Source organism: Odocoileus virginianus, chromosome 34 (genome assembly GCF_023699985.2).
Source record: "Odocoileus virginianus isolate 20LAN1187 ecotype Illinois chromosome 34, Ovbor_1.2, whole genome shotgun sequence".
In the NCBI taxonomy this organism is placed as follows: Eukaryota; Metazoa; Chordata; class Mammalia; order Artiodactyla; family Cervidae; genus Odocoileus; species Odocoileus virginianus.
In genome coordinates, this window is record NC_069707.1 from 27,993,105 (window position 1) to 28,006,153 (window position 13,049).

The 13,049-nt window shown below is 40.5% G+C and overlaps 1 protein-coding gene across 3 annotated transcripts in view; it reads right to left on the reverse strand.

Moving 5' to 3' along the window:
- Positions 1 to 13,049, reverse strand: part of PDE7B (phosphodiesterase 7B) — a 346,524-nt gene that overhangs the window by 14,325 nt on the left and 319,150 nt on the right. For all 3 annotated transcript variants that reach the window (XM_070461610.1, XM_070461611.1, XM_020881080.2), the window contains 2 exons: positions 4,536 to 4,627; positions 1,586 to 1,730 (listed from right to left, as the gene is read on the reverse strand). In XM_070461610.1, coding sequence (XP_070317711.1) covers positions 1,586 to 1,730; positions 4,536 to 4,627 — 237 coding nt within the window. The remainder of the gene's footprint in view (positions 1 to 1,585; positions 1,731 to 4,535; positions 4,628 to 13,049) is intronic.

Consider the following 13,049-nt stretch of genomic DNA (forward strand, 5'->3'; position numbering starts at 1 on the left):
GCATTTACATGGCCGTATCTGTGTGTGTCAGCAAGCTCAGACTGCCAGCCAGGGAGCTAAGCTGTATCAAGCCCAGGAGTGTTTGCTTGGCAGAGATGAGTCTGGGCCTTCTTGGCTTGCCTCACATAGTTCTGCATCTGGGATGCCAGCTTTTGTCAGGGATGCTGACCCTAGGAGGGGGTCCCTTGAATTTCCAAAGAAGCAGGTTCTCCCTCTTAACAAACAACTGCCGAGAAACCACCACCTAGATGTGCTTCTGGTGGTGTGCCCTCCATCAGCAAGGTCTGCTGGTTTTGACCTAGTTCTTTGGGATCATAGAACTGCTAGCAGTGTTGGGGTCTGGGAGAGCCTGGGTCATATTAAGCTGCAAACTTGGTTGGCTCTTTATTTCAGGTGAATGGGGGCACCAGTACTTGTTAGAGGAGGTCAGTGGCAGAAGCCCCCTCCAGTTTCTGCCCTTTAGGGATTAATGTGTGTTAGCAAGCTTTCCTTTTATTTATTTATTTTATTTTTTATTTAAAAAATTTTTTTAGCAAGCTTTCCTTTTAGAATGCAAGTGTCCAGGCCAAATATTCCAGCTACTCAAAGATTTGAGTCTCTAAAATCAGATGTTGGTGGTACCCAGGGGCTAGAAGTCTAATTTGGGAAGAAAGAAGGAGGGAGATTCAGTTTTACAGCTGGGAGGAGGGCATTTCCTGAAAAGGATAGAGCAGTTGGATAACTTCAGAAGGCAGCCTGAAGGTATGGAAGGGAAAAGACTGTATAGTTTAGTCTCCCATGTGCCATTTCCCTGGTTTAACCATTTCCCTGGTTAAAGCTGGTCTATCTAGATGCATCCAGGATCCACTCAGTCAGTCTTTTATGCCAGAAGGAAAGAAGGAAGATGAGAGAAAATGGAAGATCAAGCTAAAGGCTCTGGTTTGGATACCAGGTCAGACTTTTGCTTCCAAGATCCACTTCTTCCCTGCACTTCACAAATGGCTTCTTGCCATGGAAGGAAGCAGAAAGTGTTGTGCTTGATATGATTCAGTTCATTCAATTAAACAAAATCATTTATTTATTGGTACTTGATAATGGTAAGACTAGGTAAATATCTTTGAGCTTCAGATGAATATGAGTTTAGGTTGTAAAAAGAAGTCAAGCAAGATTTAATTAAATAGGCTTGGGGTGAAGGAAAGATACTCATTTCTCAATTTTTGTTAGTACTATAGTTAACATAATACACTTTTGTATTAAAGGAATAGTTTTCGACATTGCAAAAGTATGATAGTGATCAACTTTACATCAAGCCACAAAATGTGGTAAATTCTTACTGCATGCAACTACCCAGGGGGGCTACTTTGTGGTGAAGCAGATACCAAACAAGGAAAAATGAGATATTATCAACTTACTGACTTGAAACCCAGATTTTACTTGCTTGGAAACCACTTAAAAATTTCATGTGTCTTAAGGTTTTTAGTAAACTAGGTCACTGCTCTAGCTTATACCATGGGGGATACTCTTTCTCAGATGTGCTAAAATGATTGATTGTATCCTTAGTGTTTTACAGCAAGGATAATGATGTCTTTTTGTTGTTGTTGTTTACCTGAAGCATAAAGTGCCTGTCGTGTACATCCTCCAGTCTTAGGTCTTTATTGTGGAGGTGAGCTTTCAATCTGGTCAAAAATTCATTCTGTCTGTTGATGTCTGTTGCCAAGATCAAGGAGCCCAGCTGCTGTTCAATATCCTGTCTGCATCCACAAGAATGAAAGAGAAAACACACACACAAAGCAAATCCCTTTGAGCAGAGTGATTGATTCTGTCATCATCAGGTGGCTTGTTTTCTTGTCTCTGCCTCTGATACTGTTGATTACACAGAGTCCTGGTCCCTTGCAGTCCAAGCGTGATTCTCTCACCCACCATCACTCTGTCCTTGGATGGGAGGTATGCCATGGACTGAACAGAGTGACTGAAACCTTGGGTGAACAAAGTTGTGGCAGTTTATACATTCCCAGTTCCTGTGAGTGGCAAGATCGGAAGCCAACGAGAAATGTATGCTTGAAGGAGGTCACAAAGACTCACAGAATCACAGGCATTTGGATTGTGCATTTTATAGAGCTCACAACAACTCAAACCTTAAGACTTGCATGGGGAGAGAAAGGGTATAATAATATTAATGAAGCCAATAATAGTGACTGATTCTATGGAAAGATCCATCAAGGGAGCAAAATGGATAGGCTGGAAAGAGATACTGGAACTTACAAAAGAGTCACAGTAAATTAAGATACCATTAAAAAGCAGTGTTCAAGCAATATATTGGTCAACAAATGGTATACAGACAATGGGATGTTTTGGAAAAGTAAACCAAATTAGGGCTTTCCTCATATATGGAAAGTAAACAATGGGAGGAAAATCCATATCTATTTTTAAAAATTCACCTTTAAAAGTGAAGTAGGTTTAGATAGAGTGCACAGAGCATACACAAACAGTTTAAGGGATAAATTATAAAATAAACATCTTACAATCACTGCCTAGGTCAAGATCGTTCCCTGCCAGTACCCCAGAAAGTCCTCATTGTGTCTCTCATCCAACCCCACTTCCTCTCAACCCCTGAAGCAACTACTATCTTGACTTTTGTTTTAATAGCAAAACAAAAATATATAACAAAAAATAACAAAAAAAATCAATAACAAAATTGTTATTGATAGTAATTTTACCACCCATGCATGCATACCTAAATACTATGGTTTAACTTTAACTGCTTGTGCACTTTAAGTTATGTGGTAAGTATCAGTTTGTGACTTGCTTTTTTAGCTTAATATATTTTTGAAGGTCAGTTGAGTTGATGTGTGAGCTGTTGTTCATCCATTTTCATGATTAGATTGTATCCCAATGTAGGACTGTACTTCAATGTATGTATCTATTCTACTTTTGATGATCACTTGAATAGTTTCTAGTTTTTGACTACTATGAAAAAAATGACACAATAAATACCATTACATACCTCAAATTATACATTTGCAAAGTTTCTCTAGGGACTATGTCCAGGAATAAAATTATTGGATCACAGAGTATGTTCAGTTTCTTAGATATTGCTGATTATTTTCAAAACCATTGTATAAATTTACACTCTAAGCAGTAATAGATGAGCTTCTCATTGCTTTACAGTCTTACCCTTTACACTTTTTTTTTTGGCCAATTTGCCAATATCATATAACTCATTGTAATTTTAATATGAATTGCCTTGATTACTAGTGAGGTTGGACATATATTCATATGTTTATTGGCCATTTCTATTTCTTTTTTTATGAAATTTCTATTTTAGTCTTTACCTACTAGGGCGTTACTGGGACAAATCTGGTTTGACAAAAGAACAAATCACTTTGTTCTTTCTTGTCTCCTCTTTCCTTCCCTTCTCCTCTCTTTCTTTGACTTCCTTGTCCTTCACCTCCTCCTTTCTCCTCCAAACTTGATTTGTTACTCTAGATTTTAATTCTTTTTGCACTTAATTCTTTTTATCTTTGCAATGTGTTGTTTTCATAAAAGGCATGAGTTTTTATTCCCTGCATGAGGATTGATTTTATTTGGGGTTCCAGTGGGTAAAGTGTTATCAGAATTGAAATTCCTTCCATGATTTTCACATTCTTCTGGCTGCTAGGAAGCAGCATAAGATAGGAGCAGAAGGCCAGGGGTAAACCAGTGCACCCAGAGCATCCTGCTGCTCAACCAAGAGATGCCACGGGGCCCTTGACCTTGGTGGCCCTCTGGAAGATGGTACAGGGATCCATTTACTTGTTCCCTCCTAGCTACCTTGGGTTCTGTGTATTTGAATGAAACAGATAGGAATTGGTGGTGGTCTTAGAAGACAGTGCAGAGGCTAAATTAAGGCCAATGTGGTGCAGCAGCTAAACTGAGGCCAGAAATGAGGCCATGGTCTTGCATTTAGTAGGTCTCGGCCTAAATATTCAGCCTAACAAACAGTGGACCAGGAAACTGGTATTTCCACTTCTGTTTAAAATGCAAGAAACATAGGTAAATTCCTGGTGGGAAAAAAATGGCTGGGGCCCATTCAGTCACTTAACAAAAGAAGTTTTAGAACAGAATTTCTGACTTCTCCTTTTACTAAGATTGGCAATGACAAAACACCCTTTATTGAACAAGGCTTCAGTCTCACTTGGGAACTCCTGTGTTCCTTCTTGATAAATATTTATTATTTGGATCTACACAGGAGGACAATTTTGCTAACATAAAAGACAGGAGTTTGGCAAAGCACAGCATTGAGGCCGAAGAGTGTGAAAGCTGAGAACTGTTTATTATCTCTTTTCCTGACATTAGGTCCTACACTCTCCAGGCCCTTTCAGAGCTGACAGAGGGACTCTGGTTTCTGGGTTGCTGTAACTGACACCACATCTCCTCTGATAGGCGACTAAGGGAGTGTGGGCCGGAAGCACTGCTGGCTGGCTCTCTGCCATTCACCCCGGGGGTCTCAAGCCTGAGAGCACACGGCTTATCTCTAACGTGTGGACATTAGTATGTTTCATCTCTAGGTCACTTACGTCATTTCCTTTGGCAAGTGAGCCAGAAGCCTTGATTCTCGAAGCATGCCAATCGTAGATCGCCAGTGGTGATTCTCCAGCACAGACATATTCTAGAAAGAAAGAAAATTAAAACTATAAACAGGGGAGAAGCCAGATACCGATCTCTCTTGCTGAACACAGCTCTGTGGAGGCCGATGTTTTCCCTCCGGCCAGTTCATACCTGAGGACACAGAGGCAGAGCAGAAATGAAACAAAATAAAACAACTGCAGGTCTATTTTGCAGGCTATAATAATCACGGGGGAGTGGCGAGACCTGCTGCCCCTCCAGTGGAGGGCTAAATGACTGTCTATTTCTAGCAGCCACAGTCCTGCCTCTGCCCCTGTTTTTGAAAACTCCTTCAGGTTACACTCACTGTAGAAGAAAGAGAGGCAGTAAAAATAAGTAGTAATGGATACCCTAGGGTTATGTGCATAATCAAAAATCATACTACTCAACCAAACAGAGGCTGGTCTCACAGCCACTGCTATGATCTGTGCCTTGCCCATTATCTAAACTGGGAAGAACCTACTGGGCAGCTGGTAACATATGCAAACTCCTGAATCCCAGTCAATACAGTTTTGTTTCAGTAGATTTGTGGTGATTAATTATTGTGGTTACTAAAGTCTAAGAACCACTGTCAATAATCTTTGTGACCAGTATAATGGAACTTAGCCCATTAAGTCTGGGTTTGAATCTACAGTTGTTTTCTTCTTCAACTATCTTGATATTTCTTCCTTTGTGAGAACCTCTATTATGTTCAGTCTCTCTGTTGACCTTAAATATGCTGCTTGTCTGAACATTTGCTAACCATTTAAATAATGACTGTTTATAACAACCTGTTGGGTTCTATTCTAAATTAGCGAACATGTTTGGCCTTACCACTGATATCATCCACAGAGAATAAAACTCTTCTAGTCTCCAGGAAATCTTTTTCCTTTATTTTCTTACTTGTTTATTTATTCATCATTTCTTGGCCTTTTGACTAAGATTAAGAGTCTAGTCATTCTCCATTTTCTTTCAAGTTTATGTTTCTAAACTTACAAAAATATACAGAAGATAACATTTATTAAAAGTGAAGTTAAGTTGCCAAAGTACAGAAACAACCTAAATGTTCATCAACAGATAAATGGATTAAGAAGATGTGATATAATGGAACATTACTTGGCCATAAAAAAGAATGAAGTTGTACCATTTGCAACAAGATGGGTGGATTTGGAAGGCATTATCCGAAGTGAAGGACTCCTGTGGTGGCTCAGAAGTAAAAAATTTGCCTGCAATGCAGGAGACCTGGGGTTTGATCCATCCCTGGGCCGGGAAGAGCCCCTGGAAAAGGAATGGCAACCCAATATTCTTGCCTAGACAGAGAAGTCTGATGGGCTACAGTCCATGGGGTCACAAGAGTTGGACACGATTTAGCAACTAAACCACCGCCACCACCACCATCCTAAGTCAAATGAGACAAAGACAGATACTGTAAAATATCACTTATATGTAGAATCTAAAAAAAAATAACAAACTAATGAATAAAAAAAGAAACAGACTCATAGGGAATAACCTAGTGGTTACCATCAACAGATGGTCAATACCAAAATCAGATTGATTATATTCTTTGCAGCCAAAGATGGAGAAGTTCTATACAGTCAGCAAAAACAAGACTAGGGGCTGACTGTGGCTCAGATCATGAACTCCTTATTGCCAAATTCAGACTTAAGTTGAAGAAAGTAGGGAAAACCACTGGAACATTCAGGTATGATCTAAATCAAATCCCTTATGACTATATAGTAGAAGTGAGAAATAGATTAAAGGGACTAGATCTGATAGAGTGCTTGATGAACTACAGATAGAGGTTTGTGACATTGTACAGGAGGCAGGGATCAAGACCATCCCAAAGGAAAAGAAACACAAAAAAGCAAAATGGCTGTCTGAGGAGGCCTTACAAATAGCTGTGAAAAGAAGAGAAGTGAAAAGCAAAGGAGAAAAGGAAAGATATATCCATTTGAATGCAGAATTCCAAAGAATAGCCAGGAGAGATAAGAAAGACGTCCTCAGTTATCAGTGCAAAGAAATAGAGGAAAACAATAGAATGGGAAAGACTAGAGATCTCTTCAAGAAAATTAGAGATATCAAGGGAACATTTCATGCAAAGATGGGCTCAATAAAGGACAGAAAAGGTATGGACCTAACAGAAGCAGAAGATATTAAGAAGAGGTGGCAAGAATACACAGAACTGTACAAAAAAGATCTTCATGACCCAGATAATCACAATGGTGTGATCACTCACCTAGAGTCAGACATCCTGGAATGTGAAGTCAAGTGGGCCTTAGAAAGCATCACTACAAACAAAGCTAGTGGAAGTGATGGAATTCCAGTTGAGCTATTTCAAATCCTGAAAGATGATGCTCTGAAAGTGCTGTACTCAATATGTCAGCAAATGTGGAAAACTCAGCAGTGGCCACAGGACTGGAAAAGGTCAGTTTTCATTCCAATCCCAAAGAAAGGCAATGCCAAAGAATGTTCAAACTATGCACACAATGTTCACACAATTGCACTCATCTCACATGCTAGTAAAGTAATGCTCAAAATTCTCCAAGCCAGGCTTCAGCAATACAGGAACCATGAGCTTCCAGATGTTCAGGCTGGTTTTAGAAAAGGCAGAGGAACCAGAGATCAAATTGCCAACATCCACTGGATCATTGAAAAAGCAAGAGAGTTCCAGAAAAACATCTATTTCTGCTTTATTGACTATGCCAAAAGCCTTTGACTGTGTGGATCACAATAAACTGTGGGAAATTCTGAAAGAGATGGGAATACCAGACCACCTGACCTGCCTCTTGAGAAACCTGTATGCAGGTCAGGAAGCAACAGTTAGAACTGGACATGGAACAACAGACTGGTTCCAAATAGGAAAAGGAGTACGTCAAGGCTATATATTGTCACCCTGCTTATTTAACTTATATGCAGAGTACATCATGAGAAATGCTGGGCTGGAGGAAGCACAAGCCGGAATCAAGATTGTTGGGAGATGACACCACCCTTATGGTAGAAAGTGAAGAAGAACTAAAGAGCCTCTTGATGAAAGTGAAAGAGGAAAGTGACAATGTTGGCTTAAAACTTAACATTCAGAAAACTAAGATCATGGCATCTGGTCCCATCACTTCATGGCAAAAAGATGGGGAAATAGTGGCAACAGTGGCAGACTTTATTTTTCTGGGCTTCAAAATCACTGCAGATGGTGACTGCAGCAATAAAATTAAAAGACACTTGTCCCTTGGAAGGAAAGTTATGAACAACCTAGACAGCATATTAAAAACTAGAGATATTACTTTGTCAACAAAGGTCCGTCTAGTCAAGGCTATGGTTTTTCCAGTAGTCATGTATGGATATGAGAGTTGGACTATAAAGAAAGCTGAGCGCCAAAGAATTGATGCTTTTGAACTGTGGTGCTGGAGAAGACTCTTGAGAGTCCCTTGGACTGCAAGGAGATCCAACCAATCCATCCTAAAGAAAATTAGTCCTGAACATTCATTGGAGGGACTAATGTTGAAGCTGAAACTCTAATACTTAGGCCACCGGATGCGAAAAACTGACTTATTGGGAAAGACCCTGATGCTGGGAAAGATTGAAGGCAGAAGGAGAACGGGCCGACAGAGGATGAGATGGTTGGATGGCATCACTGGCTCAATGGACATGAGTTTGGGTAAACTCTGGGAGTTGGTGATGGACAGGGAGGCCTGGCGTGCTGCAGTCCATGGGGTTTCAAAGAGTCGGACATGTCTGAGCGACTGAACTGAACTGAACTACCATTGAGAAGAGGAAAGGGGAGGGGGCAACATAGGGGAAAGGGATTAATAGGTACAAACTATTATGTATAAAATAAGCTACAAAGATAGTTTGTACAACACAGGGAATAGAGCCAATATTTTATAATAACTATAAATGGAATATAACCTTAAATTATGAATCAGTATGTTGTACACCTGTAACATACAATATTGTTCATCAATTATACTTCATTTAAAAAAAAGTGGGGGGGACTAAAGGGACTTCCCTGTTGGTCCAGTGGTTAAGACTTTACCTTCCAATATGGGGGGTGCAGAGTCCATCTCTGGTTAGGGAGCTAAGGCCCCATGTGCCTTGCGACCAAAAAACCAAAACATAAAACAGAAGCATAACTGTTACACGTTCAATAAAGACTTTAAAAATGAACCACATAAAAAAAAAAAATCTAAAATAGTGGGGGGCAATTGTGTGACTCTACTTACATGAGATATGAGTCATCAAATGCATGGGGACAGAAAGAATGGCAGTTGCCAGAGGGCCTGAGGGACTAGGGAGTTATTATTTAGTGGGAGCAGAGTTTCAGTTTTGCAACATGAAAAGAATTCTAGAGAGTGATTGTGGTGATGACTGCATAATGCAAATGTCTTCATACTACTGAACTTAATACTGAAAGTGAAGTCACTCAGTTGTGTCCGACTCTTTGCAATCCCATGGACTGCAGCCTGCAAGGCTCCTCTCTCCATGGGATTTTTCGGGCAAGAACACTGGAGTAGGTTGCCATTTCCTTCTCCAGGGGATCTTCCTGACCCAGGTATCAAACCCAGGTCTCCCGCGTTGCAGGCAGACTCTTTACCTTCTGAGCTACCAGGGAAGCCCTGAACTTAATACTGCTGTACACTAAAAAATGGTCAAGACGGTAAGTTTTATATTATGTGTATTTTGCCACAATTAAAAAAAAAAATGAGGGAAAAGGAGCAAGGAAAATAGTAGTGGAGAGTAAAGGAGGCTGGTCAGAGACTGAAAAGCATTTCATCATTTCGTATCCCCACCCTTCTTGAACATCCATGCAATGTTCAACTTTTTCAGCAAATGAGAAAAAAGAATCTCTCATGAGTGACACAATCCAGGGTCCATTAGGCAAAAACAAGTTCAAGAAAGCTGCAACCATTCTGGGTTCTAAATCCAGATCGTGATTTCTCCCCAGGACTTTGCAGACAGAATTGATGATGTGGAGTCTTATTCTGACCCTCTGTATAGGCGGCTGTGTTTCTATTCATTTCTCTCCTTGCCAGGGAGTCATTATTCCTTACTCACCACTTGACCAACTCTGAACCTGTGACGAGATTTTGTTACTTTTATCAACTGGTCTATTATCTCCTCCTGGGCATGAGCCAGACACAACAAAAGCCAATGTTTATGAGAAATATCATGCTAGACTAATTTGTTTTGATTGTAAAGATTTATGCGAGCAGAGAGTGATAGGTTAGTGTGATGTAACAGATGTCCTATCCCTGATGTGACATTTAATTCATCACTTGTGAGCGCTCCCTTCAAGACTAATTCAAGTAGATGTGACCTGAGTGCCCTCACATGAGTTTTTCAAGAGGCCCAGAAAACTGTAACAAGACCTAATGATAAATGACGCCATATCCCTGTTGAGTGGAACAAAAGCATCTGGGGAATTGCCTTAGGCATTGTTATTTATGCCAGCCTGACTTAACATCTTCATTAATAATCTTCCTGAAGACAGAATGAAAGGATGCTTGGGAGATCTTTTGGTGAAACCATATTTGGAGATAAGCACCAGAAAATGGAAGGAAATGCACGGGGCTTGGGAGCTGGCACAGAATAAAAGAAAATAGTGCATGGGAAGACCCAGAGGGATCGGGTGGAGAGGGAGGTGGGAGGGGGGACTGGGATGGGGAACACATATAAATCCATGGCTAATTCATTTCAATGTATGACAAAAACCACTGCAATGATGTAAAGTAATTAGCCTCCAACTAATAAAAATAAATGGAAAAAAAAAAAAGAAAATAGTGCACACATTACAAACACAATCTTTCAGGGAGCTGTTATTATAAATAAAAGTATGTTCTGGCCAGAACTGTGTTGGAGGTGAGGGTGCTCCAGTGAATTTCAGAGAAGAAGACAAGAAGGGGTGTATAGAGAGGGGGGATTAGCATTTCTGAACCACACCTACTGTGTGCCTGGCACTTTACATGATCTCACTGAATTCTCACCTAACTGTCTACTGTTTTAATCATTAACCCACAGATAATAAGACCCCAGGTTTCTGAGAGGTTACACAATTAGTCAGTAGCTGAGAAAGACCTTAAATCCAGGAGTGCCAGGCATCAAGACCAAACTTTGCATACCCCCACTTGCTGCCTCCCCAGAGTTACTTCTGCTTGGCCACATCCAAGTATTCAGATGCTTGACATTTATAACCTGAGGAGAGCCTGCTGTTATATTAACTTCCCCCTCAATCATCTACAGTTGCTGTTTTCAAAGAGTATGGTTGGGGACATCCCCTGGCAGCCCAGCGGCTGAGACTCTGTGCTTCCAATGGTTAGGGAATTAAGATCCTACATGCCGTGTGGCATGGTCCTCTCCTGAAAAATGTTAAAAAGATCTATGGGTGATTGTTTTACTTAGATGTTAGTTTCTAAATCCACACTGGAATTCTTGCAACATGCCCCAAAATTGGTGTCATATCAAAAAATCCTATAGTTTGAATATGTTATAAGTTGAGATTTAGGTAGTCTTGGGGGAGAATTCATCATTCAGCCACTCTCAGCCTTCACATCCGAACAGTCTCTGAGTCCTGTTGATTCTTCCATCATGGCGTCACTTATACCCATCCCTTCCTTTCACCAAAGTGACCCCATTTTAATGCTTTATTTTCCTTAATTCTCCTTTCTTCTATCCATCCTCCCCATAACTTCCACAATGTGAGTTATTTGACAAAAGTTTCTACCATATCCCTAATCATTGGTTGAACTATAGACTAATATTTTTTGAGCAGCTACTCATATGCCAGGTGCTATGGTGGGCACTGGGGGTCCAAGAATGAATAAGACAATACTGCTGCCTTCAAAGAGCTCAGCTAACTTCTCTCCTGCTCACTCTAGCAGGAGAGAGATAGCACAGTATGATTGTGCCTTCTCCAATGCACTGCTCCAAACCCTACAACGGTTCCCTACTGGACAAGTTAGGCTTAACTCCTTAGTTCGGCATTCAATGCTTTCTAAGAATTGTCCCAACTATCATTTTGTTCCTATATGTTTGAGATAATCAAATATCATTACCTCTTCTTTCCTACAGAGGTCTTATCATTCAAATAAATTATACCATAGTAATAAAACTATAACTTATTATTGAGAAAATTATTAAATTATTAATATATGAAAATGTCCTTTCCTTTTGCCACTTTCATGCCTTTCAAGGTGGTTTATTTTTCTCAAATTCCTTTTCCTCTGTGTTTCCTGATCAAACTAAAACCTGTCTTCCAAAGTTCAACTCAAATGGTCGATCCACAAAGCCACCTGGAATCATCCAGCTAGAGAAGAACCTGGCTCTCCTCTGAGTCTTATAGCTCTTTCTCTGAGCATTCCTCAAGTCCAGAGGCCAGCTAGACTAGGTCCCATTGATGTGTGTGACAGTTGTGTATGTACTTCTTGTTCTTACTGGATTACAAACTACATGTCAGCAGGAAGCCTGTTTCGTTCTTGCCATATCCACTCAACTCTATGCCTTGCACCAAGAGAGTACTTTCTATTAATTTGCTAAATAAATAACTGAACAAATTACTTGATTTCATTGCACAAGTATACTGAACACTCATTATATTCCTAGCACTGTAATATGTGCTTAGAATATACCAGTGAAGAGAAGAGACAAAGAGCTAGAGGTGGCAGGGGTGGGGAGAGATAGATAATAAACAGTAAACATAATAAATGTTTGGAGGAAAGTATGGCATCCAGAAGATAGTAAATGTAAGGAAAGAGGGAAAAGTAGAGCAGAATAGTGGGAATTTGAGTCTTGGGGGTGGGGTGGGGAAGGGAAAGTGGTGAGAGATGAGATTAGAGCAAAGACTTGGAGGCAGGAGACAGCTAGCCGTGCTGATGAAGAAACTTTCTGGAGAAAACAATGAAAGGAAAGGCCCAAAGAGGGAGCACACAGCTGTGAGGTCCATGTGCAGTGAGGGAGGGGACACATCAGGCCTAGGAGTTAGAGACACAATGAGAGACCAGATCACATGCGGCCTTTGGGCCATTGTAAGGTTCTGATTTTCACTCTGAGAGAAACATGGATCCAGTGCAGGAGTTGGGGAGGAATGAAATTATATGACTTACTTTAAATAAGATCACTTTGGTTGCTATGTTGAAAATAGACTCTGGTAGGGGATAAGAATAGAAAGAGGTGCGTGTGGTAGGGAGAGAGGGTTATCCAGGCAAAAGTTGGTAGAGGCTTGCACAAGGAAGGTGGAAGTGGGGAGAGTGGTTGATTTCTGTACATGCGAGGAGGACTCAGTGTTCTGGCCTGAACAACTGGAAGGATGGTGTTGCCATTACCTGAGATGGGGAAGCTGCAAGGGGAGCAGGTTAAGAGGAGTCTCACAGTTGTCCAGAATAAAGACAACATTTTTTAACTGCTTTACAATTAGGTGGGATCATTTGGCTAAATTCTGACCCATTAAATGTAAACAG